The sequence below is a fragment of the Oncorhynchus mykiss genome, chromosome 2, assembly GCF_057628025.1.
Source record: "Oncorhynchus mykiss isolate SJ-2025 chromosome 2, ASM5762802v1, whole genome shotgun sequence".
NCBI classification, from domain to species: domain Eukaryota; kingdom Metazoa; phylum Chordata; class Actinopteri; order Salmoniformes; family Salmonidae; genus Oncorhynchus; species Oncorhynchus mykiss.
The window spans coordinates 22,007,082-22,026,907 of NC_143023.1; the positions used below are offsets into that span (position 1 = coordinate 22,007,082).

Sequence of the window (19,826 nt, forward strand, 5' to 3'; positions counted from 1 at the left end):
TTAGTGCAAACTTGTCCTCGAACCACCAGTTAGATAGCTGTCGACATGATGAATGCTACTAGCTAGCTAATGTCAACATACCGTGTTGTAGTCCAAACCCGACAAATATCAATATTTATAAATAATGCATTGCACATAACATTGATGTTTTCGCCAACGTTCAGATACAGTGGTGTGTGCCATAATTTGAAATGTTAGCTTATTGTATTCGTGATTCAATTGTTTTTTCTCCTCACTCAACATCCGGTAGGACGGAAATGGCGTTGCGGTGCCTGCCTACATCAAAGGTGGACAACCGGTGTAAAATAAAAAAAAGTTTACCAAAAAAACAGTGCAGTGCGTATAAAATTCTCATGAGATAGCAAAAATATTCTAAAGACAACAAACCCCTATTTTTGTGTGCTATGTGCATTCACAAGTGACAAACTATGTCTGAGCGCTATCCCAAGCAATCAGTGAATATATGATCTGCATTTCCATCATGCTCTCTTGGCAGAGGCTAAAAAAGAGACCCTGACTTGTAAAACAACTAACCAAAATCTTAAACTGTCTCTTACCTTAACCCTACCTCTAACCGTAACACAATTTTAAGTATCTCTGGAGAAAAAAAATGTTTTGCAGGTCAGGAGTGTCCGTATAGCATTTTCCAGCAATCACTTATGGCTGCAGCTATTGCTTTGGTCCCTGAAATACGAAAAACACAGATTATTACACCTTAGTTGCTACAAAGGAAAGGGAGAGAGCGGAAAAAAACAATATTTTATTCCAAGACCACAGAAATGGCTAAAAAGAACCAACATGTTCTTGCGATATGGCCAATGCTGCTTATACCAAGTTTTCAGTAAAGTTACTGTTAAAAAAATAAATAAATAAAAACAAAAAAAAACAGCATTTTCAAAAGACAAACTTTCATACAATGTTTGTGGTTATATGAACCATCCAGACTGATTTGATACTGCATATGTAACATTTTCAATATCATTTGACAAACACACAATTGATAAAAAATAAAATAATACCTAGGCTACTGACAGATTAGTTGAATTTTGAGTAGTTAGATTAGAGTTAAACTGGTACCTTACAAAAAGGGCCCATACCCATAGAAGACATTTGTCTGTTGCAAATGCAGAGGGTTCACATTGGGAATTCTTTTTGCACTGTTCATGTCTGTAGTACTGAGAGGGAAGAGGTTCATTGTTGGTATGACAGCTGACTTGGTTTGGTGAAGGAGCTTTTATGCCGCATTCACGTGCAAGTCAGAACAAGGAAACACAGACATTTCCGATTTACTAACTGGTTGTTATACACGTGCTCAACCAGTCAGCAAGTCGGAAATTTCAGAGTTTCCTAGTTCCGACTAGCACGAAAGCGCATCCTCAATCACAAAACAGTCATCATCTGAAACCTCAGTCTTTACAGAAATGGCAGACAACCCGGTGCCCCTATCCGGGCCTACTGCCTTGTGGCCGTATACAGTTACATTCGCTGAAGTTTGAATGTTGAACGCCAGCTCCTTGTCACCATTCCTTCGAGGAAAGGAGTATGGGCTGGTCCCCTCCTTCCCTTTTCTGTGACCATTAAGCTGTTTGCCAGATGTTAGACCCAGTTCATGCGCAAAAAAGGATGCCGCCATTGTGCAACGGTGCCTCTCGAGCAGCTTGACAGTTTGGAAGGGCTCCTGACACACTCTACACTTCAAGTATTTTGTTCCAGAAGTCCCTGGAACAGGCTGCTGTGAGACCATGTGCATCCCTAGCTGCAGCTCCCCACTGAACGGGTCAGGACAGTGCTGACGCTGGACAACCTTCTGAGCCTTCCCCACAGGCTGTTTCCTGTTACTCAGCACTGTGGCAGTGGTAAATCTGGTTTCAGGAGTTGCCCGATATGAGCCACACTGGTGGTGGCCAGGCTGTGGTGACTTGTTGTTACTGAGCAGGAGAACCCCGCACTGCAGGCAGCCATGGACTTTATTTCTTGCATGAGTGTTGTGGTGCCGTACGAGTAAGTCTTTTGTTGCAAAGCCCAGTTCACAGTAGGCACACCTGTAGGGCTTTGTCCTTCCAAACTTGCGCAGGGTCTCCACCAACACCACTGGCTGGAATTGGTGCCAGAGGTCTGTTGTTGGGGCACTTGGACCAGGTGGAGGCTTTGTGGCTCGTGGCATAGTGGCCGATAGCATCGGAGTCAGTCCAGGTTTAGCCCAGCTTCCCTGCCCCGCCGTCAATACCAGCCTTGAAAGCTGCTCCTTGTACTCTCTCTCCCCCTGATATTGTTCCTTCTTTACGGTGCTATAATTAATTACAGTGTGGCCTGGTTCATGTAACCCGCTGTGGTCCATCATATCAACATACATGGAGAACTCTGTTCCACAGGAGCAGATGTAACCAGCCGCAGGACAAAAGTGGTCATGAAATGAGATTTGGTCTGGAAAGATCCTTTCACAACTAAAGCAAAAGGGGGGTCCACCATCGCCAAGCTCCCTTTCCCATTTCACATTGTTCCACTTTTGCATCTTGACCGGTCCTCGATGCGATGATTCATGTAGAATGGGGCCTCTCTGGAGTGTCTAAGTTAACGAAAGGATAATCATTTAGAGAGCCTGTTCAACTGTACTGATCACAAATTATATATCAACAGGGAAGTATTACATAAAAATGCGGGGCACATAATTCAGCAACACAACATTAGGTAGCTGTAGGGCGTGCTAGCCTTTAGACTTAAATAACTAACTTGATAAGTAGTGTGATATTGATCATTTCACTATGTAGCTAGCTAACACCGTGGTCGTAAATCACTATGAAACGTCGTCACCCCAAGTCCGGCGCTGGCCCACATTTGGGGGTCTTTGTTTCTTGGACCAACGGGTGTTCAAAAGCTTAACCCCAATTTGCATACTAAAGCTTAATAATACATAGATACAAGTAATTATATTTGTCACATATACCTATGTTGCTAGCTAGCTATCCAGCCTAGGAAATGTTTGTTCGTAGCGTCAGCTATCCATCCCCAAAACATAGCTAGCCTAGCTAACGTTAGCAGCATTACCTTACACCGGCGAGTCACTGCTGTCCAAATTCGGACATTTGTAACTTTGCTATAATATTGCTACGTGACTTTTTTCATATTTCATAAGCTTATCGGCTGAATTTTGGAACGCATCCGCGGCAGCGAGGTGGAAAATACAACTTACTTCGTTTCGTTGGCGGGTAAACTTCCAAATGCAATATAACACTGCCGCCTGTCGGGTTGGAGTATGCATGTTGATTAGTTGAGTCAACGATGAAGAGACGAAGCGAGGGTTTACTCCGCCCATAATCTGTCCACAGAACATGAATTATAAAGCAAGGGAGTTGTTTTTGTTTGGAGTCAATGAGTGTCGAATTTAGTCAAGATACAATTAATAGCTGTTTTGATATGTGAGGTTAACTTGATCTAATAGAAGTTTCGTAATGCTTAGGTTGTAAAAAGTGTAACGACATAAGTGAGACGCACAGGACATCCCGGAAACTGTGAAGTTATCCCTAGTGAAATTTGAGACTATGTATATTTATGAGGGCAGCATAGCATCTCAATCTCCATTGAAGACAGACGGTTGACGTCAACACCCCTAATTGAATATTCAAAATTATATTAAAGTGACGAGTTGAATCCACCAATCCAAAGAGAATAGACGGGAGCCTGACAGGCCGCTGTTCCACTCTGTGGACAACGAATCTCATTGTTAGGGCAGAGGCAAACATCGTGTAATTATATCTAGTATCTCTGGTTGAGTCTGGTAATGAGTGAATGAAGGGAAGAGGGGAGCTAGCCTATTACAAGCCTAGTTTACATTCCGTTTTGCAACTCAGTAAATTCCTGAGATCAGGATGGTTTGTACGACGCTAGGAAGAAGGCAAATGTTCAAATTATCAACATATTCATTATCAGACATGCATTCCTAAAAACAACTTTTAAGCCTTAATGGTTAACCAGTCAATCCCCCTGTGACCCATTTACATTTCACCAAATAGTAAAAGCCTTTAATATGGGCAGATTCTGTAAATAGTATATATAGCCTTTACCGCTCACGTCCTTCGTGACACACAAAAACTGACATTAGCCCCCTAGTCGACTGACGCACCGTTGCATTAATCTAAATTACATTTATTGTAATTTTACATCATCAAAAGTCAGTTTAAACTAGAGATGTTTTTTTCCCTTCTTCACCGCATCCCCTAGGGTCGCACTTCCGCATCTGCAGTGAAAGAGCTTGAGTACCGTTTGTCAGACCATGAGACAACCCGAAAACAGGTCTTCTCACAAAAACTTCTGTGGACTCTGAACGGTTTGACCGAAACAACTATTAGGACCACTTTTTGGAAACGGGATACTCACTCTCACAAACACCACAAATGTCGAGACTCTTCTGAAGTCGGTAAGGTCGACGTGTACACTTTGTATGGTAGCGTTCGAACCGTTTGGGTGACAAACTAATAGGACCCCACTTAACCAAAAATACTTACGTTTTCATGTACCAAATACATTTAACATTCAATAGGTTTCCATTGCATTCTTAACTTGTGTAGCATATTTTATTTTATCGACATTTGGACATTTTACCAATACATTTGCTGTTTCCATCAGGCCTGTCATGAGTATATTTCTGCATCAGGTAATTCATACACATAAAATGGTTGGATACCTGGTTAGTGACAACAATCAACTCAAATCTTTCATCTCTGAATGGGGCTTTATTAAAACAAGGAGCAACACACTACATGCTATTTCCTATACATTTGTTTTGGTGTAAGTGTTAAAATATATACACACAAGTATGTGGACAGCCCTTCAAATTAATGGATTCGGCTATTTCAGCCACACCCGCTGCTGACAAGCGCATAAAACCAAGCACACAGCCATGCAATCTCCATAGACAAACACTGACAGTAGAATGGCCTTACTGAACAGCTCAGTGACTTTCAAAGTAGTACCGTCATAAGATGCCACCTTTCCAACAAGTCAGTTCGTCAAATGTCTGCCGTTAGAGCCACCCTGGTCAACTGTAAGTGCTTTTATTGTGAAGTGAAAACATCTAGCTCACAGAACGCTACCACCGAGTGCTGAAGCGCGTAAAAATTGTCTATCCTCGGGTTGCAACACTCACTACCAAGCTTCTAGAGGCAGTTTGGAACAACATCAGCACAAGAAAGGTTAGTCGGGAGCTTCATGAAATGGGTTTCCATGGCCGAGCAGCCGCACATAAGCCTAAGATCACCAGTCCAAAAGACAAATCGGGGGTTTGCTACGTGCCCCAATGCATAGTGCCAACTGTAAAGTTCGGTGGAGGAGGAATAATGGTCTGGGGCTGTTTTTCATGGTTGGGGTTAGGCCCCTTAGTTCCAGTGACGGGAAATTGTAACTTTACAGCATACAAAGACGTTCTAGACGATTCTGTGCTTTAACTTTGTCGCAACAGCTTGGGGAAGGCCCTTTCCTGTTTCAGCATAACAATTCCAATGTGCACAAAGCGAGGTCCATACAGAAATGGTTTGTCGACATCGGTGTAGAAGAACTTGACTGCACAGAGCCCTGACCTCAACCCCATCGACCACCTTCGGGATAAATGGGAACGCCGACTGCGAGCCAGGCCTTATCACCCAACATCAGTGCCCGACCTCACCAATGCTCGTGGCTGAATGGAAGCAAGTCCCCTCAGCAACGTTCCAACATCTACATGAAAGCCTTCCCAGAAGAGTGGATTCTGTTATAGCAGCAAAGGGGGGGGACCAACTACATATTAATGCCCATGGTTGGGAATGAGGAGTTCGACGAGCAGGTGTGCACATACTTTGTAGTGTATATTCACTTACAAATTGTTTTCTCCCAAATGCACTGACAGCTACCACACTAAGATATAACCATCAATGTTTTTTCACAACCTAAAAGAGCACTTGAACAATAAGTGGTACATTTTAATAATGGCTGAGGAGTTAAAGGGATACTTCAGGATTTTGGCAATGAAGCCCTTCAATTTATTTCCCAGAGTCAGTCCGATTAACATGTCAATACCATTTTTATACCTCTGCATGCAGTTTGAAGGAAGTTGGTAACTAGCATTAGCGCATGACGAAGTCTATGGTAACCCCCTCGAACTTCCTTCATTAGTGGAGAAGTAGATAAAGGGCTTCATTGCCAAAATCCCAAAGTATCCCTTTAAGAACATCATTGCATTTTACAGCACAATACAACAGTTTACAACTATGGCCATGAAAATAGGTTCAAGTGAGCAAGAAAAAATTCTACTGAGACAGTGAAAATAGAATCAAAGTAGAATAGTACAATAATGATTATATATGGTGACACAAGACAATTAATCCCTCAAATCAATAACAGATCTTGCAAAAACATTTTTGCTAAAATCATTGTTCATAGATGTTCTGTTGGATTATGATTTTCAGAGTATTCACTCATTGTGTAACCTGCGCTGTGTCTCCAGACAAAATGCAATGGACCTTTCTGCGGTGGTCTTTCAGTGATCGTAGGCTGGGATAGAGGCGCTGGCAGATGAGGCAGCGAAACGAGTTGGTCTGGTCGTGTGTTTGCAGGTGTTTCTGGAGTCCCTCCACAGTGCCAAACCAGCGCACGCACACAGGGCAACGCATGGGCTTGAAGGCAGGCTTGCACATTCCATTTAGCTGGTGAAACTTGAGGCTAAGGCCATTAGGGAAGTCCATGCTGCATCGGGAACAGTGGTTTGCCTTTGCTGAAATAGCTCCTCTGTCACCTTTACACCGATTCCAGGAGAGGTGCTTTAGCAGCGCGCCGCGACTGCAAAAGGTGTTGCTGCATCGTATGCACACACAGCGCGGCTGTGGCTTCCTAGGCTTCCGCAGAGGTTGTTGATTTGGCTGAGGGCGCTGTGCTGGCAGAGAGTGTTGCGGAGGCGCATGTCGCTGCTTTGGCAGGGGCTGCCGACGTTGACGTGGCTGCTGTGGAAACCTCAGCAGTAGAGGTGGAGAGCGCTGCTGTTGCATTCCCCCATACATCTGGTGCCGAGGCTGCATGTGTACTTGTAGGTGGACTTCATAGTCTGCCCAGGAACTCAGTGTCTCACCGCATGTGGGACAGGTATAGGCCTCCTGCGCATGCTTTTGCAAATGCTCCAGGAGGAGCCGTGGGGAAGTGAAGCCTGCCCCACACTCACACGTCACTCTCCTGGGAAGAACATTGGGCAATGACATAATACCCCAATTTGCCCCATTATCCTCCAGATTTTTACTACTTTGTGCCACGAGACGTTGCGGTGCCTGGGCTGCTGATAAGCCCTGTTGTAAAAGTCCATTATCATTCTTGGCCACGGTTCTACTTAACTGGCACTTCTTCCTATGAATCAGCATGTTATCTTTGCGGTTAAAGCTCCTCCCACAGACAGAGCAATCGAATTGGAATTGACCCTTGTTGACTTTCTGTGCTACCGCCCGAAAAGTAGATTGTGGCAGAAATGACCTATTTCCACACAGCCTTTGATGCTTTTTTAATGTGCACCCTCGACTGTACGTTTTCTGACATCTATAGCAGGGAAAACGTCTAGCACCATCTTTTATGAAATAAGGTACGCCATCCTTTGTGGACTTGACATGACCCTGAGAAATAGGTTCTTGTAGCATTAAATCATCGTCGTCTTCTGCATCTACTGCCTCGATCAGAACGTCAATCTCAGAATCATCTAAAGGCATTGTCCATTCTCCATCTTTACCTTCTTGTTTAAAACTACTTGCTGCGTTGTCCCCTTCACCATCTCCTTGCTGTAGTGTTGCAGATCCTGAATCAATTTCTCCTGGTGTTACATGCTTGGCAACTTCGGGATAGAAGGATGAGAAGCTTTTAGGTGAACCGGACCAGAGCAAATCAGGAAACTGTGGATATGGCCTTGATTCTGCAGAAATCGCCTCCTCCTTTATCTGACGAGTGCTGTCAGTGCCCACACCAATGTTTTTGGAGATTAGAGGCCTCTGGTTGACGCCTGTGACAGGCTCCCTTGCTTTAATGTTTTCCCCAAATGCAGTATTTTTGCACAGGGCAGAGTTGGAGGCATGCTGAGGAGGATGGGGTGGCCCCTGACACTTGTGCACATTGAGATTATACCTGCGGGCATAGTTGTGCTTGCACACTTGACAAAAGTAAGGCGTCCTAGCTTTAACACTTTGGAAGCTTCTTTGCGGTTGTCGCTTCTTTTGCTTCTGGAATGATGCAGTCTTTTTGATAGAGTGGCATTTACTCCCCACTGAGGTAAGGTCGTGGGGAGCCAGGGGACAGATGTGGTTGTCTGGAAGGGGTGGTTTTCCAATCATCAGTTGTTTACAGTGACGACAACACTTCACTATCTCCTTCCTGTGTAAGGCATGATGCACTGTCAAGCTGTCCAAGTCCTGAAAAACACTTCGGCAGCGACCACATTGATATCTCCCCTGTGTGGCCCTATTTCTAGAATCAATAAGCTTTTGGCGGGTCTCAAGAACTACTACAGGGCAGAAGGTTTGAGTCAAAGATATGATACCACTACTGCCAGATGGACGGGCTATTGTCTTTGCACCAGACTTTGTAAGCAGGTGTCTTAACTGGCCAATAGAGGGCCCTGGTGTGGATGCTGCTGTGTGTTTGGATTGTGACATCACCTCCACTGGTATAAGCTCTGTTTTGGGGACCACAAGTCTCTTGTGTCTTAATGGGTAGTGTTGAGCAGGTTGATAACGTTTCATGTAGGCATTTGCTATCATCTTCATTATTGTCTCATTCTTAGATGCGCCGGCATCTTCTGAAGATGCACCGCTTGTAACGGGACAGTCTGCATCCTCAGGAGTCTCATCCTGGATGGATTGTGGCGAGGGTTCCTGTGCAGTAGAGATGTTCTCAGGTTGGTCAAGCCCATCAGGCTGTAATTCCTGCTCACTTGCACCTGGAGGGAGGTTGTTCAGCTCTGGAGGTCTGGTTAGGGCAATAAACCCCTTATTTGTATAGACTTCAGGAACAGTGGATGTGCTATTAAGCTGTGGGAGAATTGAACTATGAATGACAGGAGATGGGGGTGAGGGATGAGAGGGGGGACCGAGGCCCAAAATGGTTTGACTAAGGGTTGGCTGAGGGGAGACTGGTTGGACAGGTTCAACCAGACTGCATTCTTCTTGGCCCGAATATCTGGCATCAGTCGTCTGGGTCTGCTGCTGGGGGGTTGAGACATGAGATCTTTTATGCTCCAGCATTTCATTAAAGTTCTGAAACTCATCCCCACAATCACAGATAAAAAGAGAGGGAGCCAGGGTCTCAGGTAGTGCTTTGCAGCAGTGCTGGTCTTGGAGCTCCTTGTTTAAAAACACTTCACCACAGTGAGTGCAGAGAGGTTGCTTCTCAGATTGTGGTGGTTGCTTGTCATATTGAACTGCATGAGAAGCTTGGTGCACCAACAAGGATGCCAATCCAGTAAAGGTGGCTGAACAAGCCACACAGCGATACATTTTAGGGGATGAGGTGCTTCCCTGAAGGCCAAGCATTGTGGTACAAGACAGTCACAGTATAAGGGGGGGCTCAGGTGTCCTCAACTGGCTGATCTTGGGTTGTCAGTTTCCTGAAAAATAAAGAGAACACATTTGTCAGGAATATATGATAAAAGTATCTCAAACAATTTGTAAAATGTGTGAATCAACTCAATCCAAGCAAAATAAAGTTTACAGGTGGAAAATAAGTATTTGGTCACCTACAAACAAGCAAGATTTCTGGCTTTCACAGACCTGTAACTTATTCTTTAAGAGGCTCCTCTGTGCTCCACTCGTTACCTGTATTAATGGCACCCGTTTGAACTTGTTATCAGTATAAAAGACACCTGTCCACAACCTCAAACAGTCACACTCCAAACTCTACTATGGCCAAGACCAAAGAGCTGTCAAAGGACACCAGAAACAAAATTGTAGACCTGCACCAGGCTGAGAAGACTGAATCTGCAATAGATAAGCAGCTTGGTTTGAAGAAATCAACTGTCGGAGCAATTATTAGGAAATGGAAGACATACAAGACCACTGATAATCTCCCTCGTCCTGGGACTCCACACAAGATCTCACCCCGTGGGGTCAAAATGATCACAAGAACGGTGAGCAAAAATCCCAGAACCACACGGGGGGACCTAGTGAATGACCTGCAGAGAGCTGGGACCAAAGTAACAAAGCCTACCATCAGCAAGGGCATTGAAGATTAAACGTGGCTGGGTCTTTCAGCATGACAATGATCCCAAACACACCGCCCGGGCAACGAAGGAGTGGCTTCGTAAGAAGCATTTCAAGGTGCTGGAGTGACCTAGCCAGTCTCCAGATCTCAACCCCATAGAAAATCTTTGGAGGGAGTTGAAAGTCCGTGTTGCCCAGCTATATCCCCAAAACATCACTGCTCTAGAGGAGATCTGCATGGAGGAATGGGCCAAAATACCAGCAACAGTGTGTGAAACCTTGTGAAGACTTATAGAAAACGTTTGACCTCTGTTATATACCCTTTGTTGGCAATGAAAGTATTGAGATAAACTTTTGTTAGTGACCAAATACTTATTTTCCACCATCATTTGCAAATAAATTCATTTAAAAAATCCTACAATGTGATTTTCTGGATTTCTCTCATTTTGTCTGTCATAGTTGAAGTGTACCTATGATAAATTACACGCCTTTCATCTTTTTAAGTGGGAGAACTTGCACAATTGGTGGCTGACTAAATACTTTTTTTGCCCCACTGTATGTATGCATGTGTATATATCTACATATATAACTTCATTTCTGAAACTATTTACCAAATTACATAGGTTCCTTCACAATCTCAGCAATGATTATATAATATACACCATAACACTTCAGCTACACTGATGTCATGAGGATACCTGGGCCACCTATTGAGATGAGCCATTTGTTCAGTAAATCAGGTAACAAATTAGGTGAAAAGGAGACTGGAATGCACCTTTAAGTTAATAGATATGATTCATGTATAAAGACTGGATCAGCCCATGCGAGGCTCGCCTACAAAAAGGTTTACAATTTACAGGAAAATATAAAACTCATTCTCTCAGCCTCAAGGCAATGTGTAGAATAGCATGAGAAGCTATAAAACTGCAAAACAAATTCTCTGCTCCATGGAAAAAGTGTAGAATTGTGCTCTTCATGGATGAAACCCGGTTTTAACAGTACCGGGCAGGCGGCAGTGGGCCGGTGTAGTGTGGGCGAGTGGTTTGCTGATGTCAATGTTGTGAACAGAGTGACTCATGGTAGCGGTGGGGTTATGATATGGGAAGGATTAGGCTACGGACAACGAACACAATTGCATTTTATCGATGGTAATTTGAATGCACAGAGATACCGTTATAAGCAGTGGTGTAAAGTACTTAATTAAGTAAAAACATTTTAAAGTACTCCATTAGTCGTTTTTTGGGGTATCTGTACTTTAAAAAAGTTAAGTCACTATACTCCTAAAGAGAATAATGTACTTTTTACTCCATACATTTTCCGTAACACCCAAAAGTTCACATTACATTTTTATTGCTGAGCAGGACAGAAAATGGTTCAATTGACACATTATCAAGATAACATCCACAAATGCTTTGTTTATAAATGTCTGAGTGTTGGAGTGTGCCCCTGGCTGTCCGAAAAAAAAGACAACTGTGCGTCTGGTTTACGTAATACCTGGACAAAAGGAATACTTATGTGAATGCTATTCATTGACTAAAGCTCAGCGTCCAACACCATAGTACCCTCAAAGCTCCTCACTAAGCTAAGGATCCTGGGACAAAACCCCTTCCTCTGCAACTGGATCCTGGACTTACTGACGGGCCACCCCCAGGTGGTGAGGGTAGGTAGCAACACATCTGCCACGCTGATCCTCAACACTGGAGCTCCCCAGGGGTGCGTGCTCAGTCCCCTCCTGTACTCCCTGTTCACCCATGACTGCATGGCCAGGCATGACTCCAACACCATCATTAAGTTTGCAGACGATAACAGTGGTAGGCCTGATCCCCGACAATGACGAGACAGCCTATAGGGAGGTCAGAGACCTGGCCGGGTGGTGCCAGAATAACAACCTATCCCTCAACGTGACTAAGGAGATTGTGGACTACAGGAAAAGGAGGACTGAGCACGCCCCCATTCTCATCGACGGGGCTGTCGTGGAGCAGGTTGAGAGCTTCAAGTTCCTTGGTGTCCATATCAACAACAAACTAGAATGGTCCAAACACACCAAGACAGTCGTGAAGAGTGCACGACAAAACCTATTCCCGCACAGGAGACTGAAAAGATTTGGCATGTGTCCCGAGATCCTCAAAAGGTTCTACAGCTGTAACATCGAGAGCATCACTGTCTGGTACGGTAACTGCTCGGCCTCTGACCGCAAGGCACTACAGAGGGTAGTGCGTACGGCCCAGTACATCACTGGGGCTAAGCTGCCTGCCATCCAGGACCTCTACACCAGGCGATGTCAGAGGAAGGCCCTAAAAATTGTCCAAGACCCCAGCCACCCCAGTCATAGACTGTTCTCTCTACTACCACATGGCAAGCAGTACCGGAGTGCCAAGTCTTGGACAAAAAGGCGTCTCAAAAGTTTTTACCCCTAAGCCGGGTGGCACCTGAACAGGTGATAAAATGGCTACACGGACTCGTTACTTTTATAGCCTCGTTACTGTATATAGCCTGTCTTTTTACTGTTGTTTTATTTCTTTACCTACCTATTGTTCACCTAATACCTGTTTTGCACTATTGGTTAGAGCCTGTAAGTAAGCATTTCACTGTAAGGTCTACCTACACCTGTTGTATTCGGCGCACGTGACAAATAAACTTTGATTTGATTTCACACACTCAACACAAGTATTTGTGTTGCTAAAAGAGAGAGCGACACAGAGGGAGACAGAGACACACCCAGTGAGACACAGAGAGAGCGAGACACACACACACAGAGAGAGACAGACACAGAGATACACACATAGAGACACTCAGACAGGGACCGCTATAGTTGTGACTTTTCCTGTAAAGGGAATATAATATAATTGACTATTAGCATTTAAATGAATGAGGGAACAATCTTGCATATGTTCATAACTGCAATAGCTTTATTTTTCCTTAAAAAATTAATTAAATTATAAAAAGTTGACATTCAACAAGGTAAAAACAAACAAATATTTGAGTGTGAATGTTTGGTTTATATTTCTCACCCTGCACTAAATATGATGTTCTGGGCATATGCCCAGTTTAATTACCATGTTTTACAGTGCAGTTCAGGGTATGACAGAATCACTCAAAACGTTTCAGAGGACCCCAGCCACAGACTGTTCTCTCTACTACCACATGGCAAGCAGTACAAGAGTTCCAAGTCTAGGACAAAAAGGCTTCTCAACAGTTTTAACCCCCAAGCCATAAGACTCCTGAACAGGTAATCAAATGACTACCCGGGCATTGTGTGCCCCCCCAACCCCTCTTTTTACACTGCTGGTAATCTCTGTTTATGATATGCATCGTCACTTTTACTATACACTCATGTACATATTACCTCCAATTGGGCCGACCAACCAGTGCTCCCCACATTGGCTAACCAGGCTATCTGCATAGTGTCCCATCCGCCAACCCCTCTTTTACGCTACTCTCTGTTCATCATATATGCATAGTCACTTTAACCATATCTACATGTACATACTACCGCAATCAGCCTGACAAACCGGTGTCTGTATGTAGCCTCGCTACTGTATATAGCCTGTCTTATTTCTTTACCTACCTATTGTTCACCTACCTATTGTTCACCTAATATATTTTTTGCACTATTGGTTAGAGCCTGTAAATAAGCATTTCACTATAAGGTCTACTACACCTGTTGTATTCAGCACATGGTGACAAAAAAAACTTTGATTTGATATGAGGAATTTCAGAAATATTTATACCTTTTACTTTTGATACTTAAGTATATTTAAAACCAAATAGTTTCAAACTTTTACTCAAGTAGGATTTTATTGGGTGACTAACTTGAGTCCTTTTCTATGACAGTATCTTTACTTTTACACAAGTATGACAATTGGATACTTTTTCCACCACCGTTTACGAGATCCTGAGGCCCATTGTTGTGCCATTAATCCGCCTCAAGTTTCTGCATGATAAAGCACAGCCCCATGGCGCAGGGATCTGTACACAATTCTTGGAAGCTGAAAATGTCCCAGTTCTTCCATGGCTTACATACTGATAGATTAAATGGCAAGTTAAGCCCGGGAATTTTGGTAATTTTGCTTAAATGCATAAAAGAAAAGTTAGCTTATAACAGTGAACCTTTTTTGTGGGATACACAAGGTGCCAAATCATATGTGAGGAATGCAACAAAGATGCAGAATCATCTGGCCAAGTGAATAAAGTTCCCTCAACGCTCACAACAAGCAAACTCTGACAAAAGTCCCTCCACTTCAATTCAAGGTGAAAATTATGAATCAGACACCTTATCGATAGCAACAGCTCATGGTCCTCCTGGAATCAGAAATTTATTTGACTCAATGGAGGAATGTAGTCAGAGAAATGCTGATAATGTCTTGCTCGAGCTATGTTTGCAACTGATTCACCTCTGATGCTCACAGGCAATGTGTATTGGAAGAGATGTCTGAATGTTCTTTGCCCAGCATACACCCCTCCAACCAGACATGCTTTATCTACTAATTTGCTGGATGCAGAGTTCAACAGAGTTCAAGTGAAGGTCAAACAAATCAAAGAAAGCAGACTATTGCAATCATCTCTGATGGGTGGTCGAATGTTCGTGGGTAAGGAATAATTAATTACACCAGCTCCACCCCTCAACCAGTATTCTACAAGAGCACAGACACAAGGGACAACCGACACACTGGTCTCTATGATGCAGATGAGCTGAAGGCAGTCATCACTCACCTTGGATGACAGAAGGTGAGTGTCTGCACTGGTGACAGACAATGCAGCAAACATGAAGGCTGCTTGGTCTAAAGTGGAGGAGTCCTACCCCCACATCATACCAATTGGCTGCGATGCTCATGGATTGAATCTGCTCCTCAAGGACATCATGGCACTGAAAACAACGGATACACTCTACAAGAGAGCCAAGGAAATGGTTAGGTATGTGAAGGGTCATCAAGTTATAGCAGCAATAAACCTCACCAAGCAAAGTGAGAAGAATAAGAGCACCACATTGAAACTGCCCAGCAAAACCAGTTGGGGTGGTGTTGTCATCATGTTTGGCAGTCTCCTGGAGGGGAAGGTGTCTCCAAGAAATGGCCACCTCAGTCTGCCGATATGGACAGCCCCATCAAGAGGATCCTCCTGGAGGATGTATTTTGGGAGAGTGGTAAGCAGCCTGAAACCTACAGCAGTAGCCATTGCACAGATTGAGGGAGACAATACCATCCTGTCTGATGTTCAGACTCTGCTTGCAGATGTAAGAGAATAAATCTGTACTGCCCTGCCCACTTCACTGTTGCTCGAAGAAGAGGAAACCGCAGTTCTGAAATGCATCAAAAAGCATGAAGACTTCTGCCTTAACTTCTTTGGGATAGGGGGTGGTATTTTGAAATCCGGATGAAAAGCGTGCCCAAAGTAAACTGTCTGTTACTCAGGCACAGAAGCAAGGATATGCATATAATTGGTAGATTTGGATAAACACTCTAAAGTTTCTAAAACTGTGAAAATAATGTCTGTGAGTTTAACAGAACTGAAATGGCAGGCGAAACCCCGAGGACAAACCACCCCCCCCCCCCCCCCTAAAAAATTCATCCTACCACTGATTTCAATGGCTGGCACTTTTATAACAGGGCGAAATCGTGCCCGGTTGCAGTTCCTAGGGCTTCCACTAGATGTCAGTCTTTAGAAAGAGTTTCAGGCTGGTTTCTAGAAAAATTGCTGGGCGCTGTCCTCAGATAATCGCATGGTTTGCTTTCGCCGTAAAGCCTTTTTGAAATCTGACACGGTGGCTGGATTAAGCCCTAAGTATGCTGGCAAGAGCATCCTGTCTGGTGCAGAGATCAACTAGGCCTATGGTGTCATCACTACTGTGTCTCACCACCTTGGCCTGGATGAGGGCACGGTTCTTGGCAGTCTGGCAAAGTACACTTCTAAGCAAGGGCTTTGGGATGGAGATGCAATATGGCAGTCGTGCCAACATATCTCATCAGCCACCTGGTGGAAGGGACTTTGTGGATCTGAGGCTCCTTCCCGTTGCCTCCATCACCCCCCAAATCCCACCAACATCAGCCGCCTCAGAGCGCAACTGGTCTTGTTTGGGAACAGACAAAAGCAGGCAACAGGCTGACCAATACAAGGGTTGAAAACATTGGACACCCGGGTAAATTTTAGGCTTTTTGAGCATGACAACGAGCCATCCTCAACAAGGTTGGAAAGTGACAGTGTGGATGAGGCCTCAGAGTCTGATGTTCAAGAGGTGGACATTGAGGAGGTTCAGGGAGAAGACATGGAAGCCTGAGAGGAAGACAACTAAAGCTTTAGTTTCTAGACTATCATTTTACAGATGTATGTTGAAAACGTTTTTGGAAGATGCGATGATCATTCAAAATTCCCTTTTGTTGTTCAGTGAAATCATCCCATGTGAAGAGTTAAATAATTAAAGTTCAATTCGTAACAATTGTTGCTTTTTTTTTCTATTGGAAGGATTTAATCATTTGCAATTATGTCTACTTATGGTAAACGGTTTGTTTCCTTCTCCATATGATATGGTAAATATATCCAATGCAAAAAAACATCTACATTTAAACAGTATTAATATTAATTTGCATATTTCTGTTAATTCCCATATATTCCCACATTAAGTTTCCACCTCTGAATATTCCCCAAAATGTGCAACCCCACATACTGACCAGACATGTCACGCATTGAGCAAGTTTGGGATGTCCTGGATCGACTTTGCACAACAGCATGTTCCAGTTGCCACCAATATCCAGCATTTCGCACAGCATTCCACAATCAACAGCTTAATCAACACTATGCCAAAGAGATGTGTCTCGCTGCATAAGGCAAATGGTGGTCACAACAGACACTGACTGGTTTTCTGATCCATGGCCTACTTAAAAAAAAAAAAAGTTATCTGTGACTAACCAATGCATATCTATATTCCCAGTCATGTGAAATCTGTAGATTAAGGCAGTAAGGTCTAATGAATTTATTTCAATTGACTGATCCTTTTATATACGGCGACCCAGTCAAATCTTTGAAATTGTTGCATGTTGCGCTTATATTTTTGTTCAGTGTACATCTCACGCTTTCTACAGTTCCACTGGATGATGTGAATAAATATTGTTTATTGAAATGTTAACTATCAACGGTTGGTGACTTGTGTCATGTGATATAGGTGGCTTATTGTTAAGTTTCCTATATACTATTGGCTGCCTAGTGATTGCAACATAACTCTCCAATGTGTATAGTTGGCAATGATGTTTCATTTCCAAGTGCTACTGAAAAAGCTTAAGTGAAATGCACTAACTGCGCGTGATACGTCATTACTCTACTGTAGTCTATCAATAAATTCCAAATCTTTATACCATACATAACACCGAGGGCGGCATATGCGAGGTGGTCACCGGACAAACTAGCTATGAGTTGAACATATTTGTTCATTTGTGCTAGCTAACTGTTTTTAGAAGAAGACAGATGATCGGCTCTGCCGCACGAGCATGCTTTTGCGGCACAGTTGATAGCGCGCTGGACTTCGGGCTAAAGGTCGAGACCTGCTGTTTCATTACATTACCCATGCCTCCAAGGGAGACTGCGATCCCACTTCTGACACCAATGTAATGAAACAGAAGGAAGCAGGTCTCGACCTTCTAGCCCGACTCGACTGTGCCGCAAAAGCAGGCTCGTGCAGCAGAGCCGATTTCCGCGCGTATAAACCCAGGGTTGTTACAATATGAATCAAACTGTAGCTAGCTAGCATGCCCTCCACGTTATTGGGGCGTGGGAAGGCCAGATTCATATTTACATTTTATGTTAACATTCATTGAAATTGGTGGTTACTACTGGTTTCAGATCCACCATGTTTTCTGTTTTGGTAGGTCAGAGTATGTCGATACTCATGAATATTCATGAAATTGCCTAGCCCATCTGCAGTAACGCACCCCCACATCCCATTGGTTCCTGCATTTGAGAAAGACATCTTCATGCTTGTGTGACACTTGAATGTGGCTACTAAAAAAGGGAAATAAAAACTCTGATAATACTTTTCACTCCAGACTGCTATGTACCGGAGATCTCCTTACTAGCTGCCCTCACCGTCGTTAAAAACATAACTGTGCCCCCCGGTCTTGTGGTAGCTGTACCCGAGTCTGCTGTGTACCGGAGACCTCCTTACTAGCTAAGTGTCCTTTGCTTCCGCGTGCCAAATACACGCCCTCGTTGAAGTCAACGTATCTGAAAAAAAAATAGTGCCCGACAGGCGGGGTAGAAGGACACGTTCTACAGTTGTAGCTAGTCGTTGGCTATTGCTATTGTGCATTATGACCACCTACTGTACAGGAGCGGCCCTCTTTCCCGCCCGTCCTAGTTTAAAATGTTCCCAATATTAGTATAAAGTGGGATTTCTGCAGATACAGAAATGCCCACATGCAGGAACTCCCCGAATTGCGCAGCCCTTTGAGGACATTTCGCTAACGTTCCTGGCCACTTAGCTTTCATTTAACATGAATGGGGCTCTTGTTTATATCGCCCCCAACGTGCTATGTGGATTTCAGGTGATACGGGGTTAGACGGTATATGCTATATGGAGCAATGGTGTAGGGCAAAATCACTATTTTAGGATATTTATGCAAAAGTCAAGAAAAACGCTGGGCCCTGAAAGAAAGAAATGTATGCATCTGATTTACTGCACATCAACACAATCTAGTAAAATCTATCGACTTCCCTAAAATTATGAACTTTGCACCTGACAAGAGCACGCTAATATAAGAAAAAAAGCATGCATGATTGCAATGACATTTGTTTTTGTAGCAAAACCGCACTTCACGCCATATTGGTGGGGTATCTATAGCTTTATAATAATCCATTAAATGTCTAATAAATTCGCAAATTAGCTAAGTGTTTTGAAAAGTACATATAGTACAGAACAATGAAACTAAGCAGGTATATCGTTACTAGTTTAGAAATGCCACGAGCTTTTGGTAGAGCAATTCAATTCGACGATGGCAGACGTAACGTTAGCTAGCTAATGTTAGCCACACAATCAACCATTGCATTAGCTAACTAGTTCCAGAAATGAGTGACCTAACTACTGTTTTTAAACTACAGCTAGCTAACAAAAACATATGTATGTGCCGTGTGTAGTTCAAAAAAAATACCTAGCAAAAAAAAAAAACACGCATTGATGATGTCCAAGAAAGCGTTAGTGTAGTGAACAAAAGCCAGCTAGCTTGCCAACTAGCTAGCCTTGCTAACAACACACCATAATGTGATTAGGTAACGTTAATGTTACCCGACATCTTTCAATACAATTCTTCCAGATGATTGTGAAAGTTTCGCTTATTACGCATAGCAGGTCAAATTAACATATTGACAAGATGTGGGAAAATGCTAACGTCAGAAAGCACGATTTAGGTATGCCACTCTGAAATTTCCTCGTCGTTCAATGACAAAGACAATATATTTAGTAAACTTACCATCAGTAATTTAATGTATTACAGTATGTTGTATCATCCACGGCTACTTTCGTTCAATACCGATTAATTTGCATATTTTAGAAATATTATTTGCAGCCACGCTGCTGTTCAGGTCGTGTATTCGGTTGATGTGTGCTGCTGCACAGCTGTAGCAAAAATGGGTGCGTTCCAGGTGGTCTTC

General features: G+C 43.4%; 2 protein-coding genes across 4 annotated transcripts; both read right to left on the reverse strand.

The window, feature by feature from the left end:
* Window positions 1–745: 745 nt before the first annotated feature.
* Window positions 746–4,556, reverse strand: LOC110538076 (uncharacterized). 2 transcript variants are annotated; one of them, XM_036942630.2, is made up of 2 exons: window positions 3,191–4,556; window positions 746–2,566 (listed from the first exon to the last, which is right to left on the reverse strand). In XM_036942630.2, exons 1-2 carry the CDS (start codon window positions 3,329–3,331, stop codon window positions 1,358–1,360), a joined length of 1,350 nt encoding a protein of 449 aa, XP_036798525.2. In that variant the 5' UTR covers window positions 3,332–4,556; the 3' UTR covers window positions 746–1,357. The 2 variants fall into 2 exon arrangements, with proteins under 2 accessions (XP_036798525.2, XP_036798529.2); XM_036942634.2 differs by lacking the exon at window positions 3,191–4,556 and adding an exon at window positions 3,046–3,186.
* im:7147486 (uncharacterized) lies at window positions 4,550–19,826 on the reverse strand. Of its 2 annotated transcripts, XM_021624747.3 has the most exons (3): window positions 19,646–19,798; window positions 14,907–15,080; window positions 4,550–9,601 (listed from the first exon to the last, which is right to left on the reverse strand). In XM_021624747.3, exon 3 carries the CDS (start codon window positions 9,525–9,527, stop codon window positions 6,447–6,449), a length of 3,081 nt encoding a protein of 1,026 aa, XP_021480422.2. In that variant the 5' UTR covers window positions 9,528–9,601; window positions 14,907–15,080; window positions 19,646–19,798; the 3' UTR covers window positions 4,550–6,446. The 2 variants fall into 2 exon arrangements, with proteins under 2 accessions (XP_021480422.2, XP_021480413.2); XM_021624738.3 differs by lacking the exon at window positions 14,907–15,080 and having other exon boundaries at window positions 19,646–19,826.